This window comes from Epinephelus moara, chromosome 4, assembly GCF_006386435.1.
Source record: "Epinephelus moara isolate mb chromosome 4, YSFRI_EMoa_1.0, whole genome shotgun sequence".
In the NCBI taxonomy this organism is placed as follows: domain Eukaryota; kingdom Metazoa; phylum Chordata; class Actinopteri; order Perciformes; family Serranidae; genus Epinephelus; species Epinephelus moara.
The window spans coordinates 36,071,162-36,089,651 of NC_065509.1; the positions used below are offsets into that span (position 1 = coordinate 36,071,162).

Here is an 18,490-nt window from a genome sequence, read left to right on the forward strand (position 1 = left end):
CGTCTCCCTCCCTCATTCTCGTTTCCAGGTGGACTATATGGATGAAAATGAGGAGTACTTTCAGCGACAAGCCTCGCACAGACAGTCCCGTCGGCGCTTTCGGAAGATCAACCAGAAAGGGGAGAGGCAGACAATCATCGACACCGTGGATCCGTACCCCACCGGAAAGCCACCCATAGCCCGGGGATACCACACGGTGAGTTGCACCCTGAGTTTGTGTTTACCCCCGCTGCAGTGAATCTCTGTGCGCTCAGTGTTGCTCCTGTTTGTGTGTCGTGCTCCTACTTCAGAGCCTGTTGTGCAGTCATGCTTCAGATCATAGTTGGATATGTGTGTTCCCAACTTTGTGCTGTCTTCCTGTGTGCTGGCCTCAGGTGACCCTTGGTTATAGGTTGTTGTGTTTTGATGTCTTGTGTCCCGGGGAAGGGCACCCTTGTCCCTCAGGGTACGCTTCAAGCCTGTTTTCTTGATCTTTGCACCGAGCTGTCCTCCCTGTAGTGTTTAATTGTTGTTTTACCTGTCCTTGCTAGATTAAAGTTGCAACACTTGTGTGTAATGTCTGTAGCTTCTGCTGGCTTTAGTGTGACGATCTACCCTTGATTTTATAAATGTTTTGTAGTTTGTTGAACACCCCTAATACTGTAGTTTCTCTGTGCTTTATGTGTGTCTTTGAAAATCTGTCTGTTTGTGCTTCTTATGGTTGTCAGAAAAGTATTCTGATGTGAGTTTTTTCATGTTTGTGGCACTTTTTATATCCAGCATTTGCACCATAACACACTCCTCACCAATACATTGCTTTAGCTCTGGTCTTAAGTTGTCTCTGTAGTTATGAGGATGATTAAAATATCAGCTTATTCCAAAGCAAACTCAACATTCATAGAGTCATATAGTCCCTTGGATATACAGTCAAAGTGTGCCATGGAGAATGAAACTTTTCTTAAATGCATGTTGCTGTTTGATGATTGTAGAACAAAACCAAGAGGAAGTAGTTTAGTTTGAAAGTTGTGTTTTAAAAGTGTTTGGCTCCAACTTGAGAATTACTTCTGCTACATTAAAATTCTGCCAGTTGTTGGACTTTTCTCTAATATTTGCCTCTGTATTGTAAAACAGTGCACAGCTTTACATCCACTGGCGTCTTAAAGGAGTAGTATGTGTAGGATTTACAGGGATTTAGTGGCATCTGGTGCTGAGGATCACAACCGGATGAATCTTCTCACGGTTAGAAGTCCTTCAGTGTTCATTGTTTTTACCTGGAGCCGAATTATCTGCAGAGGTCTCTTCCTCCCTGAAACAAACAGACCAGGTGATATATGCAGATAAATACACTGAATAAAGCAGTGCCACATAACAAATCAGTGTTTCTCCGACACAGTTCGGCTTGTAACACATGGGCCGTTAACCCAGCACCTGCTAATGTGTGCTCACCTTTTTCTCTGATAACTTAAGATTCAGATCTACAGGTTTTTATCAGATGCCGAATTATCTACCGAGGTCTCTTCCCCTCCAAAACGGAACCGTTTGTTGGTTATTAAACTGCTAAAAACACAGAATAAAGCAGTTTCACGTAAAAAAAAAACCTCACTGTTTTCTCCACGCTGCTCGTCATGGAGGTGCTGCTTATTATGGTGGCCGATGCAAAAACGCAAATAACCCTATCTACAGCCAGTGTTTGGTTTGTCCATTCTGGGCTACTGTAGAAACATGGAGGTGCAACATGGCGGACTCTGTGGACGAGGAACCGCTCCCTACATAGGTATAAGCAGCTCATTGTAAGGTAACAAAAACCGAAGGATTCTTATTTTTGGGTGACGAGACACTAAAGAAAACATACTTATTATATTATATTCAATTTCTGCCAATATATCCCTCTAAATCCTGAACATTGGGCCTTTAATATATTCAAATTTAACTGCCTATGAAGGTAAAATACAGTTGGGAGAATTTTTACCTTCATAGGCTTTCTACCAGAAAGGGTTCTCCTGGTTAAATGTTAGGAAAGAAGTCATGGTTTGGGTTAAATGAATAGATTTCTGTGAGAAAGGGCAATCTTGGAGAAAGCTTACAAGGAAAACTTCTCCTATGTGCAAGGAAAATCACTTCAGTTGTACTTCTCACAACCCTTAATAGCATGGCTTCATCTGATGGAGTCACAAGCAAAACAATGGTTGGCAGTCACTGTTTTAAAGAACTGCACCGCACTAGTCTCCTGATGCACCTCAGTACCAAAAACACGGGATGGTTTCTATGCAGAGCACCCAGAATACATCTAACAAGTTGGGCTGTCTATCATTAGTTCAGGCCTGGAGTTTCATCATGTTAAGGGCAAGGCCACTTGGCCAAATGCACAATGCAGCAGCAAGGCCATCAATTAAAACAATGATTTTGAAGTCCAGGGAAATAATTAATTTAACAAATGCATGAATTTAACTTTAGAGTTCAGGGAGATTTTATTTTTAATTCGTATGGTGCACACTGGTGTTTGAAAACCACATTGACAGGAAAGAGACAGAGGATAAATGGTGAAATCAGCTGGGGCGGTGTGGGCAGGGCGTCAAGGCCACTGTGGTCACGGCTTATGTAACAGTCTGAGGGACATAAGGCCAAACTGAGGGGGCACAGCGGCCACGGCCTTTGTGGCCCCCTTGAAATTCCTGCCTGGCGTTTGTGTCATTCTTGGAAGGCCAGTTTAGTTTAGTTGTTTGAGAGGTTAACTTGCAAATCTGGTAAACAAATTGATCACATATACAGTATATTGTGTTCAGTAGTTTTGCATGAGATGTGTAGAGAAAGGAAATAGAGGGGGAAGAGGAGAGTTGGGAGAAGGAGAACAGTGTTTGGAGTCAGATGGTGCCTACTTTTATGAGTCTTACAGCTGTTCTACTCTGATAAACTCTCATTTACATACCCAACAGTACGCCTGTTGTTCAAATCATACACCAGTACCAAATGCTTCATGTTTGAAACCCCTCTCAGACAGTATTTCTCCCAGTTTCAGTTTTGTTTCAGTGTGTTAGAGGCTGGACACATCAGCACACTTTGTATTCTGGAGGATAGTAAGGTGCTCTGACAGTGTAAAGCCTCATCCAGTCACAGTGTGCTATATTTGTGGAGGAGTATTGACTTTAACCATGTGAGGGGATTCGACTCCAGCAGAGGAAGAGTTAGCTGCCCGTTGCGTTGCACCAGGCCGTCTCCCCTCTGTGCTTTCTTTCCATGGGAATAGGAAGCAAAGCATTTTCACACTAATGATGCAAATACCCAGCATGCAGTTGTTACACACAGCATTTCCTGTTCTGCACAATTTCACTGCATTGCCTTCATTCCTGGCATTCCCGCGGGGGTTCTGTCAGTGTACCCGGTTCTTCTTGGAACACTGTGAAACGATCACGCTTAAAACAGGGGAAGAAATGCGGCAAACGTCATCTCCCTCCTGCCTCCCTCCGGCCCCACCCTGTTTCCTAAATTTAGACTCGCTGTGTTTTTGTTTCAAAAGACTGCACTGAACTTTCGCATGGCCCGACATCTCCCGTCGCACACTCAACTCTCCTCGCTCTTGTACTGTTCCTGTGGGAAGGATGGAGCTGGTACCATGGCAACCAGCAGTCCCAAATGGGCTCTGCTCGAGTGCACTTAGAAGTACAGTAGGGAAGGGAGCTAACTTAACAAGAGTGCAGTACGCCACCGCCGCTGCTGCTGCTGCTGCTGCTGCTGCTGCTGCTGCTGACAGAGGGGTGGAGGAGAGCAGAGCGACACAGAAGCTGAATCTGGGCGGATGCTAAGCTGACATAGCAAGCTAATCTCCAGCATTTAGAATGCCAGGCACCGCTCAGATTTTCCTCCCTCCTACCCCGAGGCGTATTTAGGAGGTGAGAAATGCACCGAGGAGAAACTCGGGATTGAAGAAAGGAAATCTCTCCGGCAGGCAAGGTTTTTATTCAGCTTAGTCACTCCTATGAAGGCAAATGTGAGGCTAGGTAGGAAAACATCAGAGGAGGCACTGATCTGAAGGTTTCAAAGCTCCTCAAATGTGAGAAATACTGTAGACAAGTCTGTTTTATTATGATTATTTTCATAGCTGATTGCTCTGTTGGTGATTTTTATTGATTGTTTAGTCTGTAACATAAGACAGTGAAAAATGATCACAACTTCCAAGATGGTCTCACATTTCTTATTCAGTCCAAAACTCAACGATAATTAATTTATAATTCTTTAAAACTGAGAAAAGTGGCACATCCTCACAGTTGAGAGGCTGTAACTACTGATTGTTTGGCATTGGTTGCATGATAAGGGACTTAATTGATTATCACAGTTGTTTGATTTCTGTTTAATAATTCAGCCAATTGTTTCAACACTTGTTTTATTCAAGCTGGTACAGACATGACGAAGCTGGCAGACTGTGATACCTTCACTAGGATTAAAAGAATAAACAGTGATGGAAGGTATTTTATTTCAAACTTTTAATATCACAATCTAAACATACGCTGTTACAAGTAAAATTGTGAGACTTAAAATTTTACTTAAAGGTCCAGCGTGTAGGATTGAGGCGGTATATTGGCAGAAAGGGAAAATGTTTTTTTGTGTGTGTATTTTCACCTGAAAACAAGACCTGTCATGTTTTTGCAACCTTAGAATGAGCTGTTTATCTACATAGGGAGTGGGTCCTCCTTCACGGAGTCCGCCATGTTGCACCACCATGTTTCTACAGTAGCCCAAAGTGGACAAATGTAACTCTTGCTCTCGGAAGGGGTGAGGGAAAAAATTGATACAGCATAGTATCGCAATATTTTTGTTTGCCAATATCATATCGTCACACAGTGCCAAATATTGATTTTTTTGTTTTATATATTATTAATATGACAAATACAAATTAAACTTTAGATAGCCTTCTGGAATAATATAACCAACACTTTGCTGGAAAAAAAAAGGCTGAAGTGAGATGAACAGACTGAAAACTTTATCTTATTAGATAAAGCGGATGTTGACAAAGTTTTCCCTTGGGGACATAATTTACATTTGAAAAAAGGTAATAAATCGGAATATGTTTTATCGCAATACTCAGCATATCGCAACATATTTAAAATCGCCATAATATTGTATCGTGACTTAAGTATCATGATAATATCGTGTCGTGGATCCTCTGGTGATTCCTTCCCATAGCTCTCGATAGGGCCATTTGTGTTTTTGTATTGGCCGCCACAGTTAGCTGCCCCTTTGTGACGAGAAGCGTCGGAAAACGTGAAACCGCTTTATTCCGGGTTTTTACCGGTTTAAATCCCCTGGTCCATTTGTTTTGGAGAGGAAGAGACCTCTATGGATAATTTGGCTCCCAGTAAAAAGATCTTGAACAATCACACTAAAGGAAATCTAGCTGGGAGTTCACGCTTGACACATGGAAGATGTTTCAGCAGGGTGCAATCTGCAGTCCTCACCACTAGATGCCACTAAATCCTATACACTGCTCCTTAAAGTTAAGTACAGTATTATCTGTAAAATGTGTCAAAGTGGCCCCTGTCAGATTTGTGTAATTATGTATTTTAATATTTATCATCACTATGGTGTGTAAACAGCAGTTAATTTTAACCACACTGTTTATTCTGTAACAATGCAACATGTTTTATAAGGTACAAGTACCTCAAAATTATACTTAAGTACACTACTTTAACTGACACAGTAATTACTTTCCACCGCTTACACAACACTGCATGTGAAGATAAAAGGCATCGAGGAAAACCATGTTAAATGGCTGCTTATTTAAAAGATTAGCTTGTTTCAGATGAGATTTTATTGTAAGTGTGAAACCCTTCAGCGGCTAAGCTCTGCTTATGTGAGCATGATGAGCTGTTACGTACCAATGTCAGCCACCATCCTCAGCGCTGCATTAAATCCCGAAATAGCTAATGCTATGAGCGGCCTTCATTGTTAGTGAGAGATTGTTCTGTAACACCGAGGTCAGAGGTTCGATCCCGGCAGTGGGCAGAGTGTCTGTGAACAGCTGCGAGTCCCTGAGAATTGAACATGCTCAGTCATTGTACGTTCCTCTGGAGAGTGCCAGCTTAATGCCTAAAATATAAATGTAATTGTAACCCAGCCGTGGAACTCCCACTGGGAGTGCTGACACACACACACACACACACACACACACACACACACACACTGGTAGTTACCCCCAGCCCCTACTCTATTATCTATATGAAGTGAGGATTATTTGGCTCTCAGGGTTCAAACATAATGCAAGTTGTTTCTTGGGCTTGTAAATACAGAGTTTGGCCTTAAGTACAATATTCATGCAAATGAATGGCTTCATCTGGATCTGCTTTACAATTACTATCAGTGGAGAGAGAATTAACACGGGATAGTATTTGTTAGATGCATAGATTATAGCATTAGGTGATTGTGTTTACAGGCAGTCAGTCTTGATTTATGTTGCACCTTTTCATAAAATGTATTCTAATGTGTTTCACAGTTATAAAAAACACAGACCCACACTATATGACATCAGGGATTAAGTAGGCCAGTGAAATTGTATTTGTTTTTTTTTATAATGTTTCTAGATGTGGAGTTTTGGATATACCCTCAGGTCATTGCCCTGTAAGGCTGCCAGAACAACCTAAAATGAGATGAAAGTATGAAGAAGCCTAATACGAATGATGGGAATTGCCATTTTGTTTTCACTTTTTTCACTATAATCATTATTCAGTGTTAAGAAATAATGTTATTTTGCCCTAAACAGTCAACAGTGACTGACATATCCATCCTGTCCACATCATTTACAGGTGACACAGAAGTGGTGATTGGCTAGAGCTTGTTAGGAACACTAAACTGAAGAAATATGTGGATTGTAGGGTCACCATTTCCATAAGGACCTGTGTCCATGGTGCCTTTTATTTCTGAGTGCTAGCATCTTTTTTTATTGTTCCCAGCGAGGAGAGAGAGCATATGTGGCCACAGAGATAAAGCGCAGCGTCAGTCCAGTGTCTGAGACACAGCACAAAGACATTAAACGATGTTAATTGCCATTTTGTTTTCACTTTTCTCACCATAATGATTATTCAGTGTGACATTGTGGTCATGTTAGCCATTATTTGGTTAAGAAATTATGTTATTTTTGCCCTAAACAGCCACTAGTTACTGACATATCCATCCTGTTCACGTCATTTACAGGTGACACAGAAGTGGTTGAGGGCTAGAGATCGTTAACTAAAGCAATAAGTGGATTTTAGGGTTATCATTTCTATAAGGGCCTGTGTGTTTTTTATTTCTGAGAGCTGGCATCTTGTATTAGTTGTTGCCAATGAGGAGAGAGAGTGTATGCAGCCAGCTAGAGAAATACTGAGCATCCAGTGTCCTTTTTCAGAGCGTTCGGGCGTTTTTGTGCAGCCGCTTTTACCGTAGTTGAGATCTCTAAAATATTCAGAAAGCCGCTAATGTTGTTTCTCCCGCTCCTTACTGTTTATCCTTAGCTACGTGTTTGTCAGAAACTATGACTACAAAGAAAGAAAAGCTCATTTGTGGGAGCAAATCAGCTGCTGAGTGTTGTGCTTTTATCACTGCAAGCTTTTTTGGTAACTTTGCCAACCCTCTGCTAGCATAGTGTTATGTTAGCTACCTAGCTAACGTTAATGTCAAGTTATTATTGTCACAGAAGCAAAAGCTATGCATAGTGCGTCGATAATTAAAGCGCCCCCAGCAACCTGCCACCACTTTTCTGATCCGATTTCATGGCTATTTTTCTGTCGTTATTTTTGTAACTATGGCTCAGCAAGATGAAATCCCCGTCCTCAACCCTGCCTACAACGCTTCGATTGACTCATTTGTTTTTGCAACCAGGAAAACAGCCGTCAGTGAGCACGACAACAGCCCAACCTGTGTGAATCACTGGAGAAAAGAGTAATAGCAGAACGTTTTACAAGTTGCACCTGAGCTTCTGTCGTTTTTGTGGCTCAGATACTAGTGTACATCACAATAATGCTGGTTGTGTTTGAGCATGCATTAGTGTTTCAGCTTCCTCCAAAGAGAAGATCAGACTGACCTTTGCAATAATTGTAAGATAAAAGATGACAGTTTTGGCTCCACTTCTAATGTGCCGGTCAGATTTATGATTAGAGTCAAAGGCCGCCGACTACTGCACATTAAAAGCTTTTGATTTAAGGCCTGATGTAACATAGTCCTGTTTTATTTTTACTTTATCTTCTTCTATCAAGTTTTATCTCCATGTGTCTGGAGGAAGTTTTACTCAAATTAGCTTGTTATGGGAAATATTACATCACATTTTTACTTGAGGGATGTTGCTGACGCTCTCTTCTTAAATGCCTGGAAAGGGGCACAGCTGTCAGTCAGAGCTTGAATTTGTAGTTTGCCACCATTAGAAGCAAAGATCCAGGATTTTAAAAGGATTCAGATAGATAGATATATAAATAAATGTCTGTTTCAGTGGATGTGTCCTGGATAAATCAGGGCAGTGAAAGAGGACAGTGTTTATGATTCAACACGTCTCCTGTGTGCACAGAGCGGTGGGTTAACACTTGGGTGCCTTGTTCAGAATGGACACCAGTTATTTCTAGCATCACTCTCTGTCTGTCTGTCTCTCTTTCTGTCATGGGCAAACACACACACACACACACACACACACATATACACACACACTTGATCTTTCTATGTTCCCTCTCACAAAAGGCTTATAATCTCCATTTCTCAGTTGCTCTCCATTTTGCACTTTATCTCAAACACACTATCTCTTCCTCTAATATCAACAGCCATTTGTGATGTCGACCTGGCGTACACACACACACACACACACACACACACACACACAAACAAACACACACACTGATTTTCCCCTGATCTCTCACTCAGCCACTCACTTAATGTCTTTGTGCTGTCACTCAGTTTAAAATGAAATGTTGATGTGGCCTCATGTTTACTAAACGGCTTCACTCCTGATTTTATCCATACCAAATTATGATAATATCCAGTATCTCCTCTGCACCCTTTGTCCTCCTTTACTCCTCTCCTCTGTTTCTATTTTAACTCCTCCTTAGTCTCCTACACCCCAAACTCTTTGAGCAGATGAGTTATATTCCTCCTCCGGGTTTACTCGGTGGCCAGTGGGGCATCCAAGGCTCCAAACAGCTGTTCTATAATTATACAAGCAGCAGGAGGCAGACAATCAATACTCCTTTTACTCTTTTCCTCCACCCGGGCGGCCTGGCGGTTAGCGAGGCCGCCCTGTAATCAGAAGGTCACAGGTTTAATCCCTGCAACAGCCAATGTGTCCATCAGCATCCGTGCACTGTCGGAGTGTCCTTGGCAGTGACATTGCTCACTCATCTTCTGACTGCTTTTTAATTGCTTTAAGACTGTACATGGGAGGGGAGTTACTGCTGATAAGAATGACACTCTCGTCAATTACTAGAAGTATTTATGTTTGAGAGCTCTTAAATATAAAATGTTAAGTGCATACATCTGTGTGAGATGACTCTGAGATTACTGTACTGTGATAATTGAATGCAAAGATAGGCAGGCACAGGGTTGTGCTCTGCTTTATAGCACTTCACCTTTACTTCACACCCACTGGGGTCAGGTACTGTTCACATTTGAACTGATACTGCTGCTTCTCTGCTTTTTTCTAATAACTAAGTTTTTGTCTGTTGGCTCTTGTATGTGTGTGTGCGTCTGCTTGTGTCTTTTGCTCTCTGTTCAGACACAAAATGACAAATATGTGGAACAAGTACATAATTTAAAAAACACAATCACAGACCACACTGAAACTAGGCTATTTCTAAAGTAAAACAGAAAAGATAATTGATCAGACAGACTGAAATCATCAGTGCACAGCGATAGTTTCAGCTCGCTGGGAAGGCGATGGATCTCCATGGCTGGCTTCCCGGCTTCTGGGCACTTCATGGTGCTGTCACATCCTGTCTGAACCTGGCGTTCCCACCCAGGTGCGCTCTTAGGCACTGAAATTTGGCATTAATTGATTTAAGATGAATCGGTACTCTTTAGTACCAATGTAATGCGGTCAGTACCCTTTAAGCTATCGAGTAAGGTAACCCAACCCTAACACCTACTGTATCTTAACTAACCTGTTTCGTTATTCGTTAGTTGTATTTGTATTAAATTTGCTTTAAAAAATACTGTACTTTAAAAGAATAGTTTGACAGTTTGGGATGTGCTTATTTCTGTTCTTGCCGAGAGTTAAATGAGAAGATTTATACCTCTGTCATGTCTAAAGTGACCAGATCCCAACAATTTTGTTCTGCATATATATTCTGTTTTGTTTACTAATTTAATTACCCATTTTACTGTACTGATTAATACTGTTTTCATATGATCAGTTGTTGATTTCATTCACTGTTCTTTAATCGTAATTGTGCTTTGGCAACACACCTCAAATGTTATGCAGAAAAAGCCTATTGAATTGAACTGAGTGGGACAATATGGGATATGTTACCAATGCTGAGAGCTAGACTAATATTTATCATAAAATGTCCATCTAACTTTACAAATAAATATTTTTCTTCTGCTTGACATGTACTGTGTAGCTTCACATTTAGTCCCCTGTGTGAAATTGAAGAATAACTAATTACTAATAATTCTATTAACAAATTTCACAACAAGAAAACTCTCTAAGAATCACTCTCCACTGACTTCACACAGTTATGAGTAGTTTCCAAGTCTTCATATTCCGCCTTAATCTGCATTGGCACTGACTTTGTGGTGACTCGAAATATTCCCAGTTGGGCGTCGCCTATACAACAGTGACAGGTTCACCTGCACTTGACCCGCGTGTGAGCAATTTGATTGACGTCAAATGCAGCCCCATGATGACAGCTCCTCTGCTTTCCATGCAGCCATAGGATAAAAGACAGATTTTAGAACAGTGTCTGTCCTGATTTGTAGTGGTTTAAAAACCAATCAAAATGTGAGACATCATGTTGAAATGTGTCATGCGGGACATGGCATAAAAATGCAGTGCAGTTCACAAGCGGGTCACCTGGTCACCTTACTTATGTCTGGCTATTTAATGTAAAGATAGAGCCATCAGCCGCTTAGCCTGGTTTAGCCAAAGGACTTGAAACAGGGGAAACAGCTAGCCTGGCTTTGTCCAAAGGTAACAAAATTGGTCCAGCAGCATCTTTAAAGTTCTCCAATTACCATGCTATATCTTTATTTTTTGTAGGTCCTCCTCTTTCAAGTCTTTCAGCTACACTAAGCTAACCAGCTGCTGGCTTCAGCCTCAGTTGGTATCGATCTTCTCATCTAACTGTCAGCAAGAAATCAATGAAGTGTCTTTATCAAAATATCAAGCAGTTTATTCGTCGATATTTTATATCATTGTGAAACTAGCATTAGCATAAGCAGATAAGATTTGAGCTTAAACTATGGCTGAGTGATTTTAGAAATATAATCTCTTGTAGGATCGTTAACCTCGCTGAACAACTTTTCATGCAGAAATTTAAAAAGTTAGTATCATGCCAGGTAAAGAAATGAGATGAAGGCTCAGAGCTCACTCCACCCTGGTCTCAAGTGTTTGAGGTAATTGTGCCAAAGGTTTTGAAGCTAATTTGTAAAAGATAAAATGATTTTTAAGACCGCTACACATCGCACCTTATAATTGGAGTCTTATTGTCTGTTTAGAGGTCAAAGATGTCCTGCAGTGGTAATGAGGAGGTTCAGAAGTTGAAGTGATCTGTTCAGTAATCTGCAGGCATGCTGAATGGAAGGATGTGTGTGCAAGCCGGAATAATAATGCGTGTGTCCGTGTGTTCCCTACCTGTCCTTGGCTATAAGAGCACTGAGAAAGTTGAATTTTCACCTTGAAAATTCATTAATCTGCCGAGTCCCTGAACAATGAAAGAGATTTTGCCAGTAGGTTGATGTAAAATAAACTTGTTACAACAAGTTGGTTGAACTGTCAGCCATAGGGGGGCATTAATTAGGTTTTTCCTCAGTTGGCGTAAAGAAGTTTTAGGTTTCTAAACAAGATTTTAGGACGCAGTCACACACAGCTACACTCAGTCTGTCTAACATGGACATTTTTTTCCCAGTTCGCTGCTGAAAGCTGCATTTTAACATGTCAGTGAAGTCTTCACTTGCAGTTTCTCACATCCTCGACTGGCAAGTGGCATGTTTGATAACTTTCATCTCCTCTGCTTCTTTCCATGGCTCTCTCCTTTAACCTGGCTCCCAGGAATGCAATAAACCTCAGGTACCGTATCTATTAACAATGTTGCTTGTTGTGTTTACTATATGTGAGTGTGTGTGAGTGAGTGAGTGTGTGTCCTGCGTCTTCTAGCTGTCTGTGTTAGTGCTTCTGCTGGTCGTTTTTATCTGCGTCTGTTCCCCATTTGTCGTATCTGTAGCTTCTGGTAGACTCCCTTAATAAATACCTTCCATTTGCCGGCGTGGAGGCTGATAAAAGACGAAGAGGGAAGCCTGTACCACACTCCAATTGCATTACCAGGACATCAACAGCAACATGAATTGAATTCTTTTAGCCCTGATAACATAAAGCCTCCATCTTCTGCTTCCATACATGTTATCCTGCTTTTGATCTGAAAAATGAGCATGCCTGGTTGGGAATGGACTTCATCACGTCGCCGGGTGATGACACAGAGACGATAAGCATCACTCCGGCGCAGCTTATGGGCCTGTAAACTGAGATAATGGCAACAGTTTAGCTGATTGAGGTGCGTCATATCTCAAACGCTGTGCCTCTGTGCTGATGTGCTTGATAATGGTATTGACTGTCTTTCGGCTCTATGGATTATTATTATCCCTGCTGTGTGGGTGTGGTTCTGTTGGGTCTTGATGATCTACGATGGTGCCGTTAATGTGCTAAGTGTTTGATTATGATGGCTTTGAAAGACATTCATCCAACGCAGCTATTTAAAGACGAATCTGCCATTTGTGCTGCGTGCAAACATAGTATCACCATCCCCCCCCCAGTCAGTCTAGAAACAGCACACATATCACATTTCCTGACAGAGTCGTCTGCAGTGTCCGAGCAGAAATGGATGTCGAGGAAGAGGTTGAAAAAGATCAGAGCTCAAGGTGTTGAGCAGTCAGACCTGCTGAGAAATGGGAGAGCGGAGAGAACAAACCTGCCACTCTCGGCCGCAGAAAAGCTGAGCTCCTATTTTTAGAGCTGTCCTTTGTGACAACCTGCTCTGCTTCAGCTGTGCAGATACAAAAGCCTCAGTTGTGAATAGACATTGTGTAGGAACTGCAGCGGTGAGAGAAGAAACGCTTCATTGTACACTTCTTTTTTTTTGGTAGCTTTCTTGCCTCCTGCATTCCTTCATCTTTGGGTGTTTGAAAGTATTCAGAGGAGCTTTTTAGAGCTGCTGCTTACAATTATTTCATTTTAAATTAATGTGTCACAATAAAAGTCAATCATTTGGTTCATAAAATGCTATAAAATAATACCACATTTTCCAAAACACAAGCGTACACATTCAGATTGCTTGTTTTTTCTATAAAAGTGATTCAGTTTACTCTGATTTGTGAAGCTGGAGGCAATGTATGATTGGCATTCTGTGCTTGAAAAGTGACTGAAAATTTAGAGTCATTAGAAATACTCTGTGATTAGTTTTTTTGGCCATTGACTAATTGTTTCAGCTTGAGAGCTTTTACGCTATTTTTAACTCAGTCGCAGTGTAAAAATGTTATTTTTATTTTCAGTTGCATCTTTCTTTGTTGTGTTGAGTTGTGCCTCGCTCTCCCAGCTCAGACACAGAAAGTTTAATCTGTGTTTATAGTTATTAATAGCCAAATATCCGACTTTGATGGAAATAGAGCAGATATTTTCGGGAGCGTTCGTACTCCATAACGCAGCTGAAATGTGGGCCTCGTGCGAAAGAGGGAAAACAAGCTATTCATTTACAACCGGCTGTGGTTCATTTTTCACTCGGTGTTATAGAACACGCTTACTGACATTTGATTTGCTTTTCATGTCAGTTTTGACATTCAAAGACCTTTTTTTTTCTCCTAAAGTTGAGTATTTTCAAAAGGGTTGACGGATGACATTTATTTCAGTGGTAATGAGCCTGCATGGCGAGGATAACAAAGCGCATTGTTTTCGCTGTCGTTGTTGTTTGTGTCACTTAAATGTGATCAAAATCTCTCGTAGCAGAGCTGTTTGATCTGTTCGATACTGAGCTGGTGTTAGACAATGCTGCAGGAGATACTGGAGATAGTGTTAATGATTCCTGTTCTGCTTGTCTGGTTAGGTAAGGGGTTAAATTATGTTTTGTATGAGTCTAAAAATAAAATTTGTCTCGCTTCATGTTGGGTGCACGGTCCCCTGGATGCATTTTAAAGCTGAGAAAGACTGGAACATGAAACACTGCAATCATAGTGGATCTGTGGTTTCAGTCCAGTTTGAAAGAAGAGACTTCACATGATATTATTGTATTTAAATGTCTGTAACTCGGAGATAATATTGGCCATGATGTACTTTCCTAACATAAAGTTGCACGTGATGACCTGTTAAGCTGTAAAACATGATATCAATTAACACATCAGATCCACATGAGCCATTATCGCTCACCCAGAGATTCATTTCACCTGACGCACCTTCCATCAAATTACACAACAGAAGCAGTTTTAAATCCCGACATAATGAGTCATCGAGGAAATATTCACTCTCCACTCTGGCTCTTCCCTTTCACACATCGACAGCTTGTGATTATCACTGAAGTTGTTTTGTAACCAAGACTTGTCATGTACGTTTTGGTGTGGCCTTCTTCCCTTTTGGTCGTATTTAAAGCTACCCAGCACTTTGTGGATATTTGAAACTCTGTGATGTCTCCAGCTCTAAAAAATGTGTTGCCACTGCATAACATCCTGGTTCATTGAGGTCACCGTTTGTGGGAAACTGCCTGTTGTGTGATGGATCTCATCCTGTGTGGGGTTTTGAACAGCAGTGCAAATCATGTATTAACACTCAGGGTTCAACAATAAGGAATGTTCAGGGCAAGTAAAATGCCACATCCGGCTAGTTTTAATGGGCCGCTAGTAAATGTAGCAACTCACTTGCCCAGTTGGGTAAGTGGTAAAAAAGAATGAAACACATTGTTTTTTTTGGAGCTGGTGATGGAAGTAGCTAACGAGTGAGCCATCTTGCATGTTTCTCATCTCTGTAGAGAGTTGCACATGCACAGTACAGACAAGGTGCTTCTGAGAAAATGGCGGCAGGTAAGGATAAAGCGTATGAGCTGAAGCGCATCCTGGAAACCGTAGTTTAGTTGGGTGGTTGTAGTTGTTATTTGATAACCACTAATAAAAGAAGAATCTGCATAGGGGCGAGTAAAAAATTTCAAATCAGGCAAGTAGATTTCTGACACACTTGACTCACCGAACAAGTTAAAAAAAAACTAGGGTGGGGGAGGCCTTCTGTGTGGAGTTTGCATGTTCTCCCTGTGTCAGCGTGGGTTTCCTCCAGGTACTCCAGCTTCCTCCCACAGTCCAAAGACATGCAGGTTAATTGGTGACTCTAAATTGTCCGTAGGTGTGAATGTGAGTGTGAATGGTTGTCTGTCTCTATGTGTCAGCCCTGTGATAGTCTGGTGACCTGTCCAGGGTGTACCCTGCCTCTTGACCAGTGTCAGCTGGGATAGGCTCCTGAATGAATAAATAAGTGTTTTTAGCTGTCATGGCTTTATGGCTGGTAATGTTGGGCTGTCCTTTGATTCACTGCATTCACCCAGACTGAAATATACCCACAACTATCAGATGGATTGCTGCAAAATTTACTACAGATATTCATGATCCCCCACAGGATAAATTCTACTGACTTTGGTGAGCTCCTGACTTTTCGTCTTGTTGCAACCATGACGTTAACATTTGTGATTTTGAGTGAAATGTCTCAGCAGTTATTGGGTGTATTGCGAAGAAGTTTGCTGCAGATATTTGTGTCTCCCTCACGATGAACCCTAACTGTGGTGATCTCTTAAATTTTCATTTTAGTCCATCATTGGGTCAAAAATTTTATTGACTTGAAGATTATTGGTGTTTGACTGAATGCCTGCAAAGCTAAAGCCAGTTCCATCAGTCTTGGGTGCAAACTGTGTTTATTTTTAAATTTAGGAATGCTAACACACTGAACTAAAATGGAGAACATGGTCAAAATTATACCTGCCAATCATCATGTGAGACGCATGCTGATTTCCTTTCTCTGTTTCTTTCTGATGTGGAGAGAAACAGGAACATAGGGCAAGAAACTTCACTCTTCCACACACAGTTAAAGACTTCCAGTTCATCACCTTCCAGTTAGTCTATAACCCGATCCGGAAACCTCTAGTGACTGATCAACCTCACTCTCACTTGCCAACAATCTTCCTTTGCCACTTATTCTCCAGAAGCTTCTCTTTTCATTCACTTTTTTTTTTTTTTTTTTTTTTTTGATTTATGCACCTTGTAGCAGGTGCAGGGGCACGACAGATGTTTCGCCCCTGTGAACCTACAAGTGTAATCTTTTAAACGTGCCTGGCTGCCTGTGTTTCTGCCAAATTATTTTCAGAGCAGCGTGCAGGTGACAACAGCTTGATAAATGAAATAATCCCTTGGGCTGTAGCGGCTATGAAAATGTAGTCTCTTTATTAGATCATCTTTCTCGTTCTAACAATGCTATTTAGAGCCGCCGTAATGGGACCGGCTTCAAGGATTAATGCACAACACTGGCAGTCAGGAGCGCTGTGTTTCCTCCACGTTAGGCCTTCTGTTGGCTTACAAACAAATTCAGTGAACAAGGATAGACACAGATCAATAAATCAGAGTATGTTGAGTTTGATCCCATAATAGCCAGTGTCTGTGAGAAGTCATGTGTTCTGTGGAAGTTTTCGTGATGCTGAAAAACTTCCCGCTCCTTCATTGCAAGTGAAGTCGATGTAGGAAGCTTCTTTGTCTGCTGATGTAGGATTTAGTTTTGTTTGTTAAGATTCTGGCTGGTTGTTCCTACAGACTCTCAAATATAAAGTGCTATTTTTTCTGGTTTTCTTGATATCCTGGTCTTCTTGGTCGGAAAATCATCTCGGGTAAAGTGTTTCATTTTAAGGAGAAGCCTTTTCTATTCTTACTGCAAAAAAATCCCATGAAAAAACAAAACATGTATTGGTCCTACAAATAAGAATTGTCTGTGTTTTCAAGGCCTATATATGTTATTCATCTGTGCTCTATTGAAACACATAATTCATCCACACCATGGTGACACGTTCCTTTACTGTAGTTTGTTTCCTACTCCTAGTCCTGCTGCTGCAGATACCAGGGCTAGGTATCATTTGTGAGTGATACAAGTAATACCAATACTAACAGAGTTCATTCAATACCCATAATGTGAATGGAGGTGTGTAGTGCAGCCATACTTTCGAAGGCTTTGGTAGCATCTCGGCAGGCTGAGCTGCCACCTCTGGGTTGTAGCCGCTGCTGCAGGAGTGTGAGCTCCACGCTAGGGACAGTTGGTGAGAATCCACCCGCATACACACAGTGTCAGGGCTAACTGTTAGCATCACACAGCTAATGGTACCCAAAGGTCAGTAATGGGTTTAAAAGCAGAGTTGAGCTGTTTCAGTGTGAGTTTGTTTGGGTTGTTTGATGGCTCGGTGTCGTATGTTAGCCGCTGCTGCTGTGTTAGCTCGTGCTAACCTCGAAGACGTTGAACTGAGCATTTGCTGAGACGAGAGTGGCTCAGTAGAAAGTTTGTCAATCCAGTGGGGAGTCAGGACGAGATCCTTGGCTCAAAAAGGATCTAATGCAGCTGTCATTTGGCAGGAGAAGTTTCGATATTACTTGGTACTGAGTTATTTTGGTTGAAATTGACTCAAGTTCCTATGCCCAGCACTAGTAGATACTCACTGATGCAGCAGATATGTATTAATTCGCAGCTGAAAATAGTCCCTAACAAACAAACTATTTACTCTTGTTTCAGTGCCAAGCTATTTTAGCAAATTATCTAGTTGTTTTTTTGTTTTGTTTTTTAAATGAAACCTCATATTTTTGACCAGTTTTGAAGCACTTGCATCTCCAGGGAGAACAAGTCTGCAGGTATTTATAAATAGACTTGCACATTTTTAGTTTTGGCCTTTTCAGTAACTTTTTTTTTGTAAAGTAGAAGAACATCAGTTCTAAAGGTGTAAAAAAAAAAAAAAAAAAAAAAAAANAGACTTGCACATTTTAAGTTTTGGCCTTTTCAGTAACTTTTTTTTTGTAAAGTAGAAGAACATCAGTTCTAAAGGTGTAAAAAAAAAAAAAAAAAAAACACCACTCAGTCATTTCAATCACTTTTTTCCTCACAGTGATATCAGCCCCTGTCATACTGTGTGAATTTAGAAATCCCTCATGCAAAACTCTGTTCTCAACACTGTAAAATTTAAGTTTAATCGAAAATAAAGCATATCTCTGGTCTGTGTATGTGTGTTCTGCTACTGCATCATTTAACACCACCTCCAGTCTCTTGATGTTGAGCTGGGATGGATACGAGACACATTCA

The 18,490-nt window shown here is 41.1% G+C and overlaps 1 protein-coding gene across 9 annotated transcripts in view; it reads left to right on the plus strand.

Annotated features, from left to right (window-relative positions):
- The window catches only part of rapgef2b (Rap guanine nucleotide exchange factor 2b), a 152,806-nt gene that overhangs the window by 82,762 nt on the left and 51,554 nt on the right, over window positions 1–18,490 (plus strand). For 6 of the 9 annotated variants that reach the window (XM_050042457.1, XM_050042459.1, XM_050042464.1 and 3 more), the window contains exons 6-7: window positions 29–196; window positions 12,194–12,211. In XM_050042457.1, coding sequence (XP_049898414.1) covers window positions 29–196; window positions 12,194–12,211 — 186 coding nt within the window. The remainder of the gene's footprint in view (window positions 1–28; window positions 197–12,193; window positions 12,212–18,490) is intronic. The other 3 variants (XM_050042461.1, XM_050042463.1, XM_050042465.1) reach the window with 1 other exon arrangement.